General features: G+C 40.0%; 2 protein-coding genes across 2 annotated transcripts in view; one reads left to right on the top strand and one right to left on the bottom strand.

Annotated features, from left to right (window-relative positions):
• Window positions 1-5,286: 5,286 nt before the first annotated feature.
• SERP1 (stress associated endoplasmic reticulum protein 1) lies at window positions 5,287-9,313 on the bottom strand. Its single transcript, XM_081137690.1, has 3 exons — window positions 8,799-9,313; window positions 8,499-8,574; window positions 5,287-7,290 (listed from the first exon to the last, which is right to left on the bottom strand). The coding sequence occupies exons 1-3, from the start codon at window positions 8,880-8,882 to the stop codon at window positions 7,250-7,252; spliced, it is 201 nt and encodes a 66-aa protein (XP_080993816.1). The 5' UTR covers window positions 8,883-9,313; the 3' UTR covers window positions 5,287-7,249.
• Window positions 9,314-9,441: 128 nt separating this feature from the next.
• The window catches only part of EIF2A (eukaryotic translation initiation factor 2A), a 37,106-nt gene continuing 27,560 nt past the window's right edge, over window positions 9,442-18,987 (top strand). The window contains exons 1-2 of the mRNA XM_081137689.1: window positions 9,442-9,573; window positions 18,523-18,592. Of these exons, the coding sequence (XP_080993815.1) occupies window positions 9,546-9,573; window positions 18,523-18,592 (98 nt within the window). The 5' untranslated portion in view covers window positions 9,442-9,545. The remainder of the gene's footprint in view (window positions 9,574-18,522; window positions 18,593-18,987) is intronic.

Below are 18,987 nucleotides of genomic sequence, written 5' to 3'. Positions count from 1 at the left end.
GTACCTATGCAAATCTTAAAAGTTCACAAAATAAGTATATGTATTGTTTGTGAATTTATATGTGTGCAGTAAAAAGTATATATGAATGGCCTATACTGACCAGAAGGCAAAGAAGGGATGTTTTGTCATATCTTTAATATTTTATAGTTTTAAAAAAGAGATTGAAGGCAAATATGGTAAAATTCTAACAACTGTGGCATTCTGATGATGGCATATAGACATGTTATTTTGTGTATAGTAATTTAAATTTTAATAATTAAAAGATTTAAACATTCAAAGCACCAATATCTTATATTAGGCACAAAAGAGTGAAAGCTAAATTGCAATGTGCTAGCTTGGACTGGATCCTAAACTAGAAAAAGGACATTGGTGGAAAAACTGGTGAAATCCAAATAAACTCCTAATTTAGTTAATGGCATTGCTCTGATGTTAATTTCTTGGTTTGGACAAAAGTGCTGTGGTTACGGAAGATGTTTACATTAGGGGACGCTGAGAGAAGGGTATAAAGGAACTTTTTGTATTATCTTTGCAACTTTTCTGTAAATCTAAGCTTATCTCAAAAAATGAGAAGGTATTAAATCAAATTCCATATATTTCTCTAAATGTTTTTCTTTTGATGGAAATTCAACCCTTTTCAAGGGTAAGTTTTATGAGCCTCTATACTTACCTAGTGGCCTTTTCAGGTCTGAGTGGCATTGTCTGTAGGTGCCATCACCACATTTCTGCAGCAATGCAAATGTTGATGTGAGTACTGGGAGGGTGTCACATGAGCCGCTTCAGGGACAGGCCTCTGTGGACAGGCAGTCTTTGAGGAAAAAATAAAATAATAAATAACACAAGAATAAGCTCTGTTTCACAACTGTAACCCTACTTTTGCCCACCGTATGTGTCTCCTGGTTTCTCTTCAGTTTTCCAAATACAACAGATTTTCCTGGAGAGCCTGGGATATGCCAAGTATTTCGTGGCAGCGGCTAATTAGGTGAACATGACTCACGGAGCTGTAAGTTTTGAGAGGCCATTCAAAAGGCAAAACTTTGGAAAGGTAAAATTATAGCTCAAGATGTGTAAGTAGCAAGTGATCCTAAGAAAGTCGGCAGCGTCCTGCCAAGTAAAACATAGAGGCCGCTGTTGCTTTCTGTTTTCAGAGAGGAGGCCTTTCACCCTTTTTTTTTTTTTTTTGCCGTTCACAAAGTTAGTGGGATCTTATTTGTATAGAGTATTTTAGATTTTCAATGAGCTTTTACGATCATTAGGTTTCCTAACAGTTGCATGACACAGGAGGGTGGGTGTTTCCTTTCCCTCTGAGAGGAGAGTGAAGCCCCAGGAACTTGGGGGTTTGTTTAAGGCTCCGGAACTACACCCCTGAGCCCTCCAGAATGGCGCTCAGAGTTTAACCTGCATACGACTCACCTGGGCATCCTGTGAAGATGAAAGTTTTGATTCAGTGGCAGTGTGTGGGGCCTGAGATTCTGCGTTCCTAATAGGCTTCCAGGTCACTGCTGGTCCTCTGGCCCCACTCTGAGTGATGGGTTACTCCCTTCTGACCTTTGACACAGGCTGGTGTTAAACTGCACTGGCCCACTTTCCCTGTGCCCACCTGTCAGTGCAGATGGACTTCTTGTAATGTTTAGCAAAAAAAAGGGATCTCACCGTAAAAAGCATCCTGATTGCTGTTCTCAATCAAGCAGAAATGACTTCAGGGCTCTGGGGTGGTTTTCATTCTTGGGGCACCTTCCTTCTTCATGTAATCCACCTGTAACTAACAGGCAGGGTGTGCAGGGGTAACCAAGGCTGGAGGTAGGCAGAAACATGTTTGGATGCTCCCAGCATTTATCTTTATGATTTAGGTTTTGTCGGAAATTATAATCTATCTCAATCCCAGATGAATTTGAGCCTTGGAATCTGGTCGAAAGGCACCCCTGGGTGCCGGAACCTAAGCACTCTGCCCAAGCTCTGCGTGTCTGCGTGGACGGCATTTTCCCACACAAGCCCTGGGAATCTCCTTTGCACAACATATGAAATCTGGTTTGGTCATCCCACCACATCCGAAATGCTAGTCAATATGGTGTGACCTTACTGTATGTAGAAAATTTGTTTCTGAGGAGAGAGGGAGCTATGCCTTCCAGAGACTGGATCTGCTTTCGGGGATCCAGAGCCACTCTGGCTTTGTGGTCCGGTGTGGAGAAGGGTGCTCCATGTGGCACTCTTGCCCCTCCTGTGCTCTGGGATAAGACAGGACAGAGGCCAGCTGACAGCCCACGGGCCCCTGTTCTAAGCAGCAAGCATGGGTGTTCGACTCTTTCCTTCTAACCGGACAGACTGGTATGATGAGGTGTCAGCTTTCTTTATAGAACACTTTTTGGTTTCCTCAATGACACTTATTATGAACGGTTCTCAAATATTACTGAAGGACAAATACCTCTGTTGATGTATTTCCAAATATCAAACCTATCCTGGGAGAGTTTGCTTCAAGGGAAGACTGAATTCTGGTGCTGAGCCCAGCCGTTAAGCAGGGGTTGCCAGGACTGGAAGAAGTTAACTGTTGTATCAGCAATAGATGATTTTACAAAACATGCTCTTACTCTAAGATTCTGATACGACAGGGCCCTCACTTGATCACTCAGCTGAGATGGTGAGCTCCTCTTTGTGTGTAAAGTTTCATACTAGCCCTGGGGGTGGTGAGAGTATATATATATATATATATATATATAAAGTGAAACAGAAAGATATGGCATTAGTTCTTAAGGACTCCATACTCTGACTGAGAAACTAAGAAATAAAACTAGTAAAAAAAAAATAAAACTAATAAATATGGCAATGTAATAAACGCTAACTGGTCCAGTCATAAATCCCAAAGAGAGTGTTCCTGATGGCAAGAGAAAACTTCACAGAGGAGGTGAAATTTAAGCTGGACTCTGACAGATGGGTAGTGTGGTAATGAAGTGGAAATGAACATTAACACTTAAAGCTCAAGGTATCTGAAAGTGAAAGGGGGCTCTTGGACTAGACCATGCCTATGGAGGGAGGCTGTGGGAACAGGTTGGAAAGGTAGGTTGTTGCCACGTTGCAGAGTCCAGAAAATCAAAGCTAAAGCATTGTTTCCACCCCAGGGGCAGTGGGAACACACTGAAGTTTAGTAAATCTTCAGATTTACCTTAGTGGAACACTCATGGGGGTTCCTGAGGTTAATCTCCTAAAGTAAAAGGAGACATTCCTACACAATCATAATCCCCGGGCACTCAGAACACTAAAAGGGCCAGGTTGGTCATCACAAAACCAACTTTCTCATCCTTGCTCTGCTGCAGGCTCATTGGTGATGGGAAAGACAACCTCTAGGCCACAATGTCTTTGACTATAAATAAAAGGGTTAATCAAGATCATTCCTAAAGTTCCTTCTAGCTCATTCTCCTGTTTGACTTTCTCCATCACAGTGAGAAAAGAAAAACCTGTTATACCCTATTTAATGACATTGAAATCAGTTTTAATTACTTAAATTTGCAGATTTGTTCTAATTCTAGCTGCACTGCAAAGCAGACATTTGCATGCTGGAAAAGAAGTCATACATGACTTATTCTCTAAAACTTTGTCATAAAAAGCATCTATGGAGGGCAGATGAAGGCATTTTTTGACTACTGAATTGTCAAATAAGAATCATTTTTCAAAATCACAGATGAAAATTTTTAAAGCAAAATACAGTAAAATTATAGCAAAATACTTTTTAAAAAGTGTACTCTTGAATGTTACAGTGGATAACAATACTGATTCGATCTTTGTATTTTTGTGATGTACAGGAAACACCAATACTAAATTTGTCACCAACTCATTTTCAAAAGAAATTGTATCCATAAAGGGACAAGTCCCTTTTTTTTTTTTCCTTTGAATTACCAACATGAAAAAAAAATTAAGAGCTTTTCTAAAAACAGAAGCAAAGAGTCATGAAAACATGGTAGTCCTTTGTAAGAAGTGTTCTGTGTGGGTTTCACAGCCATTCCTAGGTTCTGCAGAAAACCTTGTTTCCAGTTTCTGTTCTACCTCGACTAGCTCTGTGAGGGCAAAGACACCATTTATCTCACTTCACCTTTCCTTTGAAATACCACAATTATGGTTATTATTGTCCTTTCCCTCCCTGAGATACCTGAGTGCCGGGACTCTGTATTCACAGCTTACTTTCTCTATCCAGCACGTAAGTTACTCAATATTCACTGAATGAGTTTTTTTATCTGTAAAGTGAGGCAGTTGGACAAAATTTCCCATGTCCTTTCCATCTTGGATTCTAATACATATGAACTTACTTTTAATTATCTAAGTCCAGACAGCTGAATTTTCCCCTTCAGCTTACATTATAGCCTCTTACTGCATACTAGTACTTTTTCCAAATTAGGACATTTTTATCTTACTTCAACTTAAAGATAAAGCAGTACAAGCAGCTAAAGTAGGACTATGTTTAGACAAGGAAGGATTCTGATGCAGTGATGTAGAATGTGTTCTTGAACCCAACTCCTACCTCTTGTGTTTTGTGTCTAAAACAAGTTAAAAAAAAAACACAACTAACTAAAAAGGTAGGTAAAGACAAATCAAACTTCAGAACAATTTATAAATATAAAAAATATAAAACATGATGATCTAAATTTTACAGATGCTAAAGCACAATTTTGTTGAGCCTCCCAAGAACATAACCCAGCACTACATGGTAGTCCTTTGTACCAACAAAACTCCAGTAGCCTCTGTGAGAAGAGCCATGGTCCTGCAGTTGAGTATATCTATTTCTTTAATGTAAGTCAAAATCTATTACAATGCATCCTGTTACAACGAAAATCTTTTACTTATTCTGGAAGCCCACCCAATTATTTTGAGCAACATTACATACAACCCAACAGATATAATGAAATTTGTGACAAGTCTTTGAAATGTAGCTAAATTACAAAGAGTAACTGGATAATGTAGACAACTGCAACAAAACATTCTCACACTGTGCTCAATATTAGATGATATATAAAATTCAATTGAGAGAGGGAGATCAAAAGAACTGTGCTTTGTCCTTGAACAACTTGGGTAAGAATGAGATGATCGTAAACTGCAGGTGGGGAAGCATTTAATTCATTGTGCTTTTCTATGTTTTTCCTGCTACCTACTCCCAGTTATAAACCTTAAATCTGTGCATCTGGGTACTATTTCTTTTATCTCAAATACAACATAATACTAGGCAGTCTTTAAAATCATTTCCTATTAGCTGTGAAAAGTGCACTCAGATAAGAACTCTGCAAAATCATTTTCTTTGAGAAGACATCAAATATTCAGGGAACTTTATTTTTAAAGAACAAATCAAATAAGACATAGCTTTGATTGACCCAAACATGCACAATCCACCCTTAATATAAAATGCACTCAATTGCAAAATTACACAAGAAATACAAAGGGAATGCAACTTTACATATGTAAAATGATTGCTAGCTATAGCAATTTTAACAGTCAAATTAATAGACGTTGTACATTAAAAACAACACCACCATCTTAAAGTCAATTATCTATAGTACACCAAGGGAAATTCTGATATGGAATGGTTTGACTCAAAGCAAAGAATAAGGCACCTGCTATGAATTTAGAACAATAACTTTCATTTTTAAAGTTACAATAAAATAGAATTAGTTAACCAAGACACTTGTTTCAAAGAGGGAAACAAGTATAGGGTTTGACTTCCTGGGTGAGAAAGGCAGGTAACAATGACGATAAAACCTGCTGGCCCCAGGTCAGCTGAATCTTTTCCTATTCTAGAGTAGTCAAATTCCTGACAGTCCTTAACCACTCCTCTCCCTCACTTTTCCCCCTTCTTTGGGGGTATCAGAAGCTCTCTCTGAGGTTCACACTGTGTATAGACTAGGTAGCAGATTTCCCTTCTGTTCCTCTTAAAACAGCTTATTTTTAAAAGAAATATCCTGAGGCAATTAACAAAGCAAACAAGCAGCTTTCTTTCCAATTAATACATAGACATCTCTCAGGCTTTTTTTCATTAAGTTATGGCTAAGTATTTAAATAGCCAATGCTTTCAGTTTTTAACAGTACCAGAAAAACCCCAAATCTGCTTTCTCTCTCACCCTTACCATTAGTACAAAGAAAGTCTGATCATAATCTATAAAATCATACAACAAAGGGAAGACTAAAGACTGTTCCCTTATCAGTAAATCCATTTAATTCCAAGTGACATAAAGGTCTGATGTATCTAGAACCCTAACAAAATTTTAATGATAAATCCAGAAAAAGCATTTTCAAACTAAGTGTAACTTTTTAGTTGATGTGCCTTTTTGGTGGTAAAAGTGCTAGTAACATGCTAAGATGTTTTATGGCACATTGGGCTCAACAGTATGTCCTAATGAGGCATCCATTTTTAGTAGTATTTCCCCCAAGACGTTGTCTACCATAGTAGACCCCTTTGATCCATGAAAGTAATTCTGGTGAAATCACTGGTGACATAAACAAATTTTCCCTGACTTTACTCCACCATGATAGCTTTTAGTAAAACTGAAGTGACTGATAAAGTTACAAGATGCTCAACCAAGTTATTTTCTTACGGCATCTTAGGTTAGTATATTCACTCATGCAAAATCCAAGGTAGTGTAACAGAAATAATATTGTTAAAATAAACGTGGCTATAAGCATCTCCCTTTACATCAGGCATTTGGAAGCTTTTAAAATTTCCTAGGTGCTAGAGATTGTGGGAAAACTAGGCTAACTGTATAGTCGTTCCATTTATAAGCACCTTATTACAGGACAGGTACATGACCCTATATGGGAGTGTGCTTTCAATTCAAGATATTGTAGTAAGTGCCTAGCTATATAAAAAAACGTAAGTTTTCAAATTTTAAATTAAGCTAATTGCATGTACACATTAGGGTTAACAAAATCTAGACCCTGTCTACACAGACTTAATCTAATATTTATACTGTATACTGTTTAATAACCACATTAAAAAACTTACTCTTAAATGACTGAATAAGTAGGGTCCACTACTGTAGCTTAACAATCAAATTTTATTGCTTTACTCATGTGGTGCTTTTGCAAGGCACTGTGGTATGGACTAGAAAACTTGGAATGACTCGTGAAGAAACCTTGGAATGACACATGAATGATGATGTGAAAAGTCATTCTGAGGCAGGATGATTTACTGAATTGTTTTTAACCAGGGTATCAAACATCGGGAATGAGTTCAAGTTAAAATTCACAGGAGAATGGAAACATCTTAAGGTCAGTCACTTCACATGCCCATCCTGATACTTTGAATAATCTGGAAAATCGCTGTAAAGAGAAAGAGCAAATATTAAAACATGCTTTGAATAAAATAGGTCTGGCAAGCGGCAAATATTTATTAAGGTAGTTTGTGCCGAAGAGTACCGTAAACAGTTACTTGAAAATGCAATATAACTTCATTGTAATAAGAAACGAAGACAGACCTACCTTAATAAAACAATTAAATGTCCATAAGTTATTTTTTAAAATCTCAGCTTCTCTGAGTTTTATGTCTAAATGTTGAAGAGAGTTTGAAAATAAGCAATCATTTTAGAAAGAACTTAAAGTACCAAAGCAAACAGGTTTTTCAAGCACAGATTTGGTTTATCGCTAAATATTATGTGTCCTCTGAAGGCCTGGCCTATAACATATGCATGTTTCCTCATTCTCACAAAGCTGACACTCAATAATCTTTAGGTTATATAAATTGCTTGGCTCTTGGCCATTTATTAAGAAGCTTCCAATTGGTAAGTTGAGGAGACAGGCAAAGTGAAATGTTTAAAAGAAACCTCAATACTTTAGGATGTCAGGACTTGAAACACAGAAACATGTCCTTCAGTACCAACAGCTTATATAAGATAATAAATGAAGAGAGGAAAGACATTTGGTAATTCATTTGCAGAAGCAAGAGACTCTTAACTCTAACAGCTGGCTGCCCTGATAATGAATTTTTCTACCATATGTCAAACGTTTCTTTTATTAATCTAAAAACATGTGTCACATATTAAATTGCCACGTTTCCTTTACAGTGAATCAATTCTTTGCACTAGTTTACCCTGTAAAATATACCCAGCTTTGACATAAATACGTTATATTCTGGGGCATCTTAAATTAAGTTCGAACGTCGGTATGTACAAAATGTTCAAAAGTTTCTTTTTTGCTAAGGTATTGATAATGGAATTGCAAAACATCCTATCTCCTTCCATGAGATGTTTCGGTTTTGGTCTAAATTTCTTCCAACTTGATCATTACCAAGGACCTGACGACCTCCTTTCCTGATGCCCCGAGAGCACAGATCAAGCTGGGAGAAGTTTCTGGAGCACCACCCTCTGTGCATATGTGGGACACGTAAATTGGTTCAGATGAAATAGAATTATGTGGAGCTCCCGGCAGGTGAGCTGAGAACTACGAGGTTACGATTCACCACTAATGGGTCACCACGTCATCCCAAACCCGTGATCCAACACCCAGCCCGACGGTAGCCCCCAAACACTTACCAGAACCGCAGACAACAAAAATGAAGAGAGCCAATAACCAGGGTCCTACAGACGCCTTCTCTTCGGGAGCATTTCTCTGCAAAAAGGAAAACCCACCGTTTCAAATGCAAAAAACCACTCCGACCCAGGGCTCCCGCCGCCGGCTCTCGGGCCGGGTCTCCCCTGCGCCCCCGAGCCGCCCAGCTCCTGCACCCACCTCCCCGAGCCCCCGAGCCCGCCTCCGGCTCGCGGCCTCGGGCCCCCACGGCCGGCCGGGCCTCGGCTCCGGCTGCAGAGCGGAGGCGCGTCCGCTCTCCTTACCGAGGTCTTGGCGACGTTGCCGCGCTGGGTGATGTTCTTGCTGTGCTTCTCGTTAGCCATACGGATCCGCTGTTTGGCGACCATCTTCGCGGCGCCACCACCTGCCCAAGCCCCTGGGACTCGCTCGCTCACCCCCCTCGGGCCGCCGCGACGCGACGCTCCGCTCCCGGTGCCGGTGCCCGCGCCGCCGCAACGAGCAGGTCCTCAGGCGGGGCGCTAGCTCGGCCACGGCCTGAGCCGGTGAGCGCGGGGGCGGCCGCTGCCTGGGGACGCCGGGCTGACCGGCCGGGAGAGGCGGGCGCGCGGGAGGACAGCAGGCCCGGGACAGGCTCGCCCCGCCGCCGCCGCCGCGAGCGTGGAGCGAAAGAGGAAGGAAACGCAACAAGCGGACCTCGCAGCTCTCCGCTGGAACTACTTGGGTTCGGCTGCCAACGTCAGCACTGGCTGGACTCCGCCCCGCGGAAGTGCGGGCCCCGCCTGCGGGAGAGGGCGAGCGGGAGGGGGAAGGCGGGAGCCGCGGCCCGGGCCCAACCCCCCTGAGTTCCGTAAAAACGCGTCGCCTCGGCTGCGCGTGCGCGCGGGGGCTCCCTCTCCGCTACCGTCTCCAAACGGAGGCGCGCTGGCGGCGAGGCTGGCGACCCCGGAAGTGCCAGATGGCCGTGCCCGCGCCGGGGTAGACGTGTAGAGGCCGGGTTTGGCCCTCGTGAACTCTGACCCGAGTGCGTGGGTTTCTCTTTCCGGGACAAGATGGCGCCGTCCACGCCGCTTCTAACAGGTGAGTTCTGGGCGAGCGAGGGTCTGTTTCTTCGGACGTTTCTTTTTTGTGTCTCTGTGCTTAGGCTTGGAGCCTGGGCGGCCTTTTCTTGCGGACCGCGAGAGAGCCGGAGGGTCTTTTGGGTTTCTTCGTGGGGCGTGGCAGTGGGAAGTGAGGGCCTCCGCCGCCGGGCTGCCGCGTTCCCCCTCCCTCGGGCGCATCCCTCGTTCTTCCCGTCGCAGGACTAGAGGAGGGGAGAGAGCCGAAGGCGCTGGCCGAGCTGATCACCCTAGGCTGCAGTTACTAGGGTTGTACGAACGCTTATTTGTTGACAGACTCTGTTGACAGTGCGACGTCATTTAGCTCTGTGATATGGAAAAAGATACGAAAACATGACCGCCCCCTGGAATGACCACACACGAAAAACACGCGAATTTAAGGAATACGGAGCTCTGGAGCCCTTGCTTTGGTGGATTTGTGGGACTGGCGTGAGGGGCGCTGCGGCCGCGTACGCTTCACGGGGCGCGGGCGCGGCCTGGGATGGCAGCGGCGCGCGCTGGGGAGAGAATACAGTGTCCGGTGTTGAAGTGGTTATGGGCACTTTAGAGTTAGAATTTTGAAGCTGAGGCAGAGTTTATAATGTTGGAGAAGATAACAAACAGCCTTGGACAGTGTCAGGGAAGACTCTGGACTAGGTAATGGCCCGGGGTCCCACGCGAGTATCCAGCACGGCGGGGGGAGTTGGGAGGGCAAAAGAAAGCTTTGATTAAATCACCAGCGGCTTCATAAGGAAAAAGTCATTAACGGGAAGTATGTTTACTTTTGTGGAAAGGGAATATTTCTTCCTGAGACTTGAAAGGAACCTTTCTAGCTTTTGCGCTTTTTCCTAGTCTACATTTTAAGATCTTTGTTACTACGCGCTGTGCCCACTCATATTCAATCCGTCTACCGCAGTTTATTCATCAAACATTTATCAAATACTGGCTATAATTTGTTAGTATGCTAGGCAGATACCGTTTAAAAGGGATAATTATATAGTTAAATAAGTTTTTCCCCTCTAGCTTTATCAAGGTAACTTGTATGCTAGTCATAATTTTGGAATACTAAATGCTTATTTGAACTCTAATAAAAAAATCAGTACGTTTTAAAATCTGATAAATTTTCTCCCCTTTTAAAATTTGAGCAGTGGCTCCTCACTGCCTGCAGAGTAAATTTCATCCTGTTTAGCATGGCAAGTGGAATCTTTATAATCCTTGAATAGCTCTTGACATTCGCCGCCTTGCCATTCCATCCTATTTTGTGCTCCACCTTTATTGAACTGCTTATAAAACACTTGGACAACCTGTTTCGTCAGTCTAGGACTGTCACAGTTTTCTTTGTTTGGCTAGCATCTTTTTACCTTTTTAAAATCATTTCAGACATCATTGCTTTGTGAAGCTTTCCTCACTCTCCCCATATAGTCACTCCCCAGGCTATTTTTTGTACCTCATATATACTTGAATTTTTTTTTCATACTTATCGCATGGGATAATTTTCTAGTTACTAGTTAGGTGCTTTTCTCCCCTGCTAGACTGAACTCCTTGATTGTAGGGATAGTCTTATTCATTCCTATATTTTCAGTACCAAGTACAGTGTTTGGTAAACAGTAGATACTCTAAATGTTTGATGGAGGAATAAATTAATGAAAAATAACCACTTCATTTTTAATCAAATTAACCAAGAATGACAATTTTCTTAGAGTGCTTCAAATCAAGGACTTTGTATGAGCTTAAAGGTTATCTAGTCAGTGCACCCATCATATTCTCATATCCATAGAGGCCCAAGGGGATTAAGTGGTCAGATTCATATGGCAAATTGGTAGAGTCAAGATTATACTCAGTCATTCAACTTCATGGTCTTTTTTTTTTTTCCCCCCACTAGAACATACTGATTGTTGACTTAAGAAATGTCCAAACCTGTAGAGATTTTTTTATAAGAGTTTGAGCCAAATTGATGACATATGCAGGGGAGCAAGATCTCCGTTGCTCCAGAGAATAAGTTCTGCAGCTTCTTTTATGCATTTGAAATTAAGGAGGGAGCTTAAGGAAGATTACCTGGAGAGGGATTGGATTATAGGATAGTTAACAAGATACATGCTTTCTTAAGGGTGTTTATTTCAAAGGTGTGTTAACCTAGATACACAGAAACAATGGACAGAGACTGCTTAGGGCAAAGACAAAGCTTTCACCAAAAAGTTATGTCTGGGGCATGACTGCCCACCATGACCTCCCCAGTTAGCAGTTTATGATCTGGTCACCCTGTGAGGTTACTTTCCATAGAACCCCTCTTTTTCATCCACATGATTAATCTTGTACACAGTTTTAGTATAGATATTTTAGTTAACAATAGATCATTTTACTTCCAGAATCTTCTTTGGAGATTATCCAGTAAATTTTATTAGTCACAACTTTTAATTGGAAATGGCAAAAAAAAACAAAGCCAGTGAAAAGGGGATTTTTTAGAAAACTGTGTAACCTTAAAGCTTCATTCAGTATTGCCACATCTGAGTATTTGCATGACTCCAAAAATCTGTTTTTCTTCATCACTGTGCTCTTGATTTCTTCTCCGTTAAATTCATTCCCAGGCTAACGTTCTGAGAGGTTTATATTCAACCAGATTAGCAGCCCCAAAGGAAAGAGTACATGTTTGCTAGTCACAAGGCTGGCTGTTGTTAGCTTGGCTTGGTTCTTGCTCTTCTTCAAATCAGTCAATTTTTAATTAGATCACCAGGACCAAATTGTATTCTCACCCCTGGATACTTTTCAAAGGAAAATTAGAGTCATCTGAAAAGGAGGGCCTGGATGCCAGGCATGTAAAACAACAGTGCCCTTACAGGAAACCCATATTGTCTAGTCAGCTTGCTCTGTTGAGACCATTGAGAAAATTTATTAAAAATTACATCATTTCTTCTAAACTGATATATACTTCAGTGGATGTAAAGGTTGGAAAGAGTATCATTGTAATAATCACCCTACCCCTACCATAGGACCTTTGTTTGTTGAAGCCCAGTAGTTTTCTCATATTAACTCAGGCCCTGGAGTAATAAATGATACGTGAGTATCTGGAAAGGATAGTAAGTTTTAAAAATATATTATGTATGTACAATATTTGATATAATTATTGTTTTTTAAACAGTTATTCTGTGTGAAACTCTGGCACTTATTTGTTGCTTTAATGAAAAGAACTGTTTACATTCTAGATTTTTCTTTCTAATTGAATATATTGCCAGATCCCCTTTGATTGAAAGGGAAATTATTAAAAACAAGAAATCATATCAAGTCTCAATACGCTATTAAGTTAGCTGCACATTCTATTCACTGTTTCAGTCACTTCTAATTAAAATCAATTCCTGCCCGCCCAGGCATGACCTAGGATCCAGGAGATTGAGGTTCGATTCCCAGTCAGCGCACATTGCCCCGGTTGAGGGCTCGATCTCCAGTGACTCTCATCATTAGTGTTTCTATCTCTCTCTCCCTCTCCTTTCCTCTCTCTGAAATCAATAAAGATACATAAAAAATAAATAAGTAAAATAAAATTAATTCCTCATTAGAAAGTCCTGTGTAGAAAAAAATTATTGAAAAGAGTTTGTTTTGAGTTTATATTTATTCTTTTGCTTTTATTAACTTGTGATACAGTTTGTATTCTGTTATGAACCTGATCTTGTGTTTCTTCTAATAAACTTTGTATATCTGTTTATTCAAAGTTGTGTAAAAGTTGCTCAAACTGATTAAATCCAGTAAAATATCTTTAGTGGTACCAAAATGTCTTACAGCACTTTCTCATAATTACGCTTCTATGTAGGGAGATGTGAAGTAAAATATTTGTTTTAAATAATGTTTATATGTATGAACAAAACTGACAAATCAGTATGATTTATATAATGAATTCAATTGATAATTAGTTCCCCCAAAATAGGTATATTTATTGTAAAGCATCATGTACAAAGGTTACCTAATTTAATGAGTACTTTTGTCTCGTGGAGTATGTTTTTTGCCTTAATAGAAAAATCTTGGTCTATTCAACTTTTGATTTTAATTTAAAATTTTTGATGAATGTTAAACAACTTTTGATTGGCTTAATTTCTTGCTGTGTTGTGAAGAAAGCATTACCCCAAACCACAGGCTTTTTAAAGGCCCTTTATTTTGATATAACTCAAGACTATGAGAAGGTGCAAAACAGTCAAGCTTCCGTGGACCCTCTACCCAGCTTTCCCCAGAGGCCTCATATAACCATAGTACATCATCAAAACCAGGAAATTGACATTGGCACAGTAGTCTGTACTAAACTATAGTCCTTATTTGGATTTCGCTAGTTTGTGTGTGTGTATCATCTAAGGAAATTTATCCCATGTAGTTCATGTAATCATCGCTGTCAGAATATAGAACTGCTCCATCACCACAAAGAAGACACCAGCCTCTTATATAGCACCTGCTTCCAGCTCTGCCCTTTGGCAACCACTGATCGGTCCTCTGTCATGATAGTTTTGTCATTTCTAGAGTGTCATATAAATGAAATCATAGCATATATAACCTTTGGATTTTTGTTTTTAAAGTGTTCTTTATGTAGAGTGGGAACATATGCGTGTTGAAAAGCAGTTGATTAATTTGACTCAAGATTTTCACTTCTCCAGAAACATATTCAAACCAGGAGTTGAAAAGCACATGAGACTGACTGCTACTTGAGCAGGAAAGACATGACACTTTTCACACTGACTTCTCTGTCCTGTTGCCTTGTAAGATTTTGGGTTAATCTACATGAAATGTGGGTTAGGTGAGGTTTTCCCCTCCTACTTCAGTCTTAGTTCATTTGGGCTCCTATAACAAAAGACCACAGGCTGGGTGGCCTGTAAACAATATAAATGTGTTTCTCACAGTTCTGGAGACTGGGGAGTCCAAGATCAAGGCACTGGCAGAATCTGTGTCTAGTGAGCCCTCGCATTCTGATTCATATGGCTGTCTTCCTCTGTGTCCTCACATGGTGGAAGTGGCAGAGGACCTCCCTGGCGTCTCTTTTATAAGGGCACTTATGTTACCTCACAAAGGTCTCACCTCCAGATACCATCAAATTAGGGATTAAATCTCAACATACGAATTTGAGGGGTGGGGTACACAAACAGTCTGGCAACTCCTTTGGGGCCTTTGACCTATCTTAGTTTGGGGTGTAGGTATGAAATAGAAATTTAGGAAAGGAAAGCCTTGCACTGGTTTCTTCGAATACCCTGAAAGTTCAGTTTTCCCCAAGTAAGCATTGTGGTCAGTGATAACGGCAATACAAGTATGAGGACCAAGGTCATTAGTTACAAGTGTCATGAGAACATAAGAAACTGAGTTAGGGAAGGCCTTTTTTCTTTTTTGCCAATCATCTTAAGCATATGTTCTTGGGGCAGGCAGTTAAGTCAATAGAATGTGGTTTGATTACATCACCATATGGCACATTTTCTAATTACACCGCAGCTTAATCAGGACTACACTGGAGATAAGCTGTTTTGTTTTCCTAGACCTGCATGTGATTTCTCTGAAAGAGCTCTCCTTGTGTGCAGTTACCACTGCAGCTTGTGGGAGGGACCTCATTAAGCTGACAAAATGTTATGTAACCTAGTTAAAGTAAAATCTGGTAACTGAATTCCCTAGTTCGGGAAATTCATTTTTTATCAATCCCTCAAATAAGTGTTTGTTAAAACCTTAATTACAATATTAAGAAAAGAATGTCCTGTTCTAAATCATACTGTGTTGTATGTGATATCGCAGCAGGTGACCGATTTGGTGATAAGAAATAGCATTGTTTGCTGGTGTAGTAAGAGAATAGTCAGAAGGCCAAGAAGCGATTAAGAATTTTCAAAACATTTTCTAAATGTCATTAGATTTTTAGATATCTTTAGTGTTTCACTCAATGTGTGGCAATAGAGTGAGCTCCTTTGAAATCAACTTGAGTGCAGTGATGGATTCATTTTAAATTCCTAGTGCCTAGCATATGCAGTTATGCAGGGGCCAGGTCTTATAGAGAGAGCCTCGTAGGCCGTGATGTAAGGAGTTCAGATTTTAATATATGCAGAGTACTTTGCTGGGCTCCATCCTATTCAAGGGCAAAGTACCCACAGCAGTTTGGCAGCTCAGTCTGGTGCTCTGCTTACAGTGTGAGAAAACATGGTATCCAGTTGTATACTTGTATACTCATCGTTCCTGTATGTGTTTACTTATTTTTTCTGCTCCACTAAAATGGAAGCCCCCTGAGGATACAGATTTTGTTTATCAGCAGTTCTTTTACTTTAATTCTAACTTTAAATTATTTTCTTTGGGAGTGTCTAAATTATATTACTTTTGATATCTGACAATTGAGGTAATTAATTCTCGGGTAGAATATTAGTGATCTGAGAAGTGTCCCTGGAGAAGGGAAGGGAAATATGGACTAGAGTTGGAGCCAAGAGTGGCCCCTCTACCAACTTGGCTGTTTTCCCAGTAACCAAAAGAAGAGGGGAAGATTTGGGAATAGCTTGCAGAAAAAGCAGCAGCTGTAATTATGGCATGGACCTCAGTAAAATGTTTTCTTTTAGCTCATAAAATAGTAATTCTAGCTCACAAAATAGTAGCTCAATCACTAAGTCCTGTTAGTTTTAGCTCTTATGTATTGAATGCTCATCCTCCGCCTTCCATTTCCACTGCCCCACCCTAGCCCAAGTTTTCTTAATCTCTCCTGTGGGGGCTACTGCAGAACCATCTTGATTAGTCTCTTCATGTCCACTCTTACTCCCTTTGGGTTATTCTCTAAACTGACCTTTTCAAAATGCAAATCTGGTTTTCAAAATCTGCTTAAAATCCTCTTGAAGTCTCCCAACATTCTTAGGCTACAGACCAGCATTGCCTAATTTAGGCCGCAAGACTCTGCTTGGTCTTAGCCCTGTTTTATTCCCCAGCTCCATCTCCTTCCAGCCACACAGGTCTTCTTTCCCTTCCTCTGATGCTTCGCCATCTCTCTTGCACTTGTTCCTGTTCTTGTTGCTTGTTAACTGCTATTCATCCTTCAGATCTCAGCGCACAATTACTTAATCAAAGACATGTTCCATAGCCTTCCATTTTTAAATCAAATTTTTATTATTCATTCTATTATCCCCTTATATCTTTCCTTTGTAGCACTAAACATAGATATAGAATTCCATATATTTGACTAGCTATTTGATTAATGAGGTCAGGGACAAGGTTGTTGTATCTCCAGTATTTCAACATAGGGTCTGGAAGGTGGTGGTGGTTTCCCCCCAACAAGCATTTGTTGACTATTGAATGAATTTAGTTGGTTCAACTTTGGAAGCATCTGATTCAGCCATTGTGAAAAGTATAGTCTAGTTCTATAGATGTTTTTGCTTATTAAATCTTGAATTTTGTTCACACAATATTTTGGGATATTACTATCATTGGAGACTTCGTCAATGAATGTGTCTAATCCCACTTGTTCTCTAAGTTTGAGAAATTGTAAATATATTAGTAATGCCTTACATTTTTAAGAACTTTGAATATATACTGTATTTTTATGTCATTGTTTTATATAAAGCACACTGCCACCCTCTATTCTAATGTTTTCATTTTTACAGATTAGGGAACAGATTTAGAGGTGATGCAGCCAGGGTTCCACAGCTAGATAGGAACAAAAGTCTGCCTTTGCATTCAGGTCCTTTCTACTTCGGCACAACTACGTTTTCACTGATAGTTAAAATTTTGAGTTTTTATTTGTAAAAGTTACTTGACAGAGTAAGCTGATACAAAGAAGATTGAACTTAGACTCAGCTTATAATTCTGTTTCCAACATCCACACATTCTGAAAATGAGATTAAAAATGTGAAAATAGCCCTGGCCAGGTAGTTCAGTCGGTTAGAGCCATCATCCCAAATAGTCAAGGTTGTGGGTTCGATCTCTGGTCAGGGCACATATAAGAAACAACCAACAAATGCATAAATAAGTGGAACAACAAATCAATGTTTCTCCCACTCTCTAAAATCAATCAGTCAATAAAATTTTATAAAAATGTGCAAATATACTAAGATCACCTTTTTTCACTTGAATGAAGGAACGTAATATCTCAGTACACATGCATAGATTTCTTATAAAATAGTAAAAGTCGCCCGGCCGGGCGTGGCTCAGAGGTTGAGCATCGTCCTAGGATCCAGGCAAACAGGGTTCAATTCCTGGTCAGGGCACATGCCCGGGTTGCAGGCTAGCCGATCAGTGACTCATCATCATTGATGTTTCTATCTCTCTCCTTCTCCTTTCCTCTCTCTGAGATCAATAAAGACATATTAAAAATAAATAAATAAAATAAAATAGTAAAAGTGGATCTATTGACGTAGTCTCCTAGGAGACTAAATGAATATGCTTTATAGGAAAAGAAATAAAGAGGGGTATTACCTGTCTGAGTTTGGGCTGCTATAACAAACTGGGTAGCTTATAAATAACAGAAATTAATTTCTCACAGTTCTAGAGGCTGGAAGTCTGAGATCAGTGTGCCAGCATGGTCCAGTTCTGGTGAAGGCCCTCCAGGTTGCAGACTGCCAACTTCTTACTGTATCCTCACATGGCAGAGAGCTAGCTAGCTCTCTGGGCTCTTATAAGGGCACATCCCATTTATGAGAGCTCCACCCTTGTGGTCTGAGTATCTCCCAAAGGCCTCACCTTCAAATATCACATTGGGATTAGGTTTCAACTTAAGGATTTGGGAGAGAGACAAACATTCAGTCTATTGCATTACCTATTTATTCTTATCAGTTTTATGATTTCATGTAATAGGGTAAGAAAAATGTGCCCTTTTAACACTAACATTCCATAAGTCTAAGAAATGTTTAATTTTGTTAATATTTTGACTGAAAGCTTTTTGTTTTTCAAGACATTTGTGGTAACTGAGTATTTATTAACAGTCATGGTGCTTCTTTCCATTTTATTTCTTTAGTCCGAGGATCAGAAGGACTATACATGGTGAATGGACCACCACATTTTACAGAGAGTACAGTGCTTCCAAGGTATGTTTTTTTTTGTTGAGATGTTAGTAGGAACTGTATAATACATTCTAAATTATTTTAGTCTTTGTTATATTCTGAGAAGGAAAAAGAACAGCTGGTTTCTTGGGACATATTGTGTAATAACAGAAGCTGGAAAGAATGCATATGTTCTGTCAAGATCTTCAGATTTGAAAATAATAGATTAAGCATGTTTAAAAGAAAAGGTGTAGACAATAGTGTAATTGAGGTCAAGCCACTAGCTTTGAAGAATTTTATCTTAGGGAATGAGGAAAAACTTAAAAAAACAAACACTGGCTGTAATTTTCATGAAATTACAGAATGAAAAAGGTATAAAAAAGGAAGAAAATGTGAAAAAAAAGTATATGTATATAATATACAGCTAGGTAGGTATAGAT

Source organism: Miniopterus schreibersii, assembly GCF_964146895.1.
Source record: "Miniopterus schreibersii genome assembly, chromosome: 5".
Taxonomy (NCBI): domain Eukaryota; kingdom Metazoa; phylum Chordata; class Mammalia; order Chiroptera; family Miniopteridae; genus Miniopterus; species Miniopterus schreibersii.
Note: the sequence above shows the minus strand (reverse complement) of the source record. Positions and strands in the feature narration are given on the sequence as shown.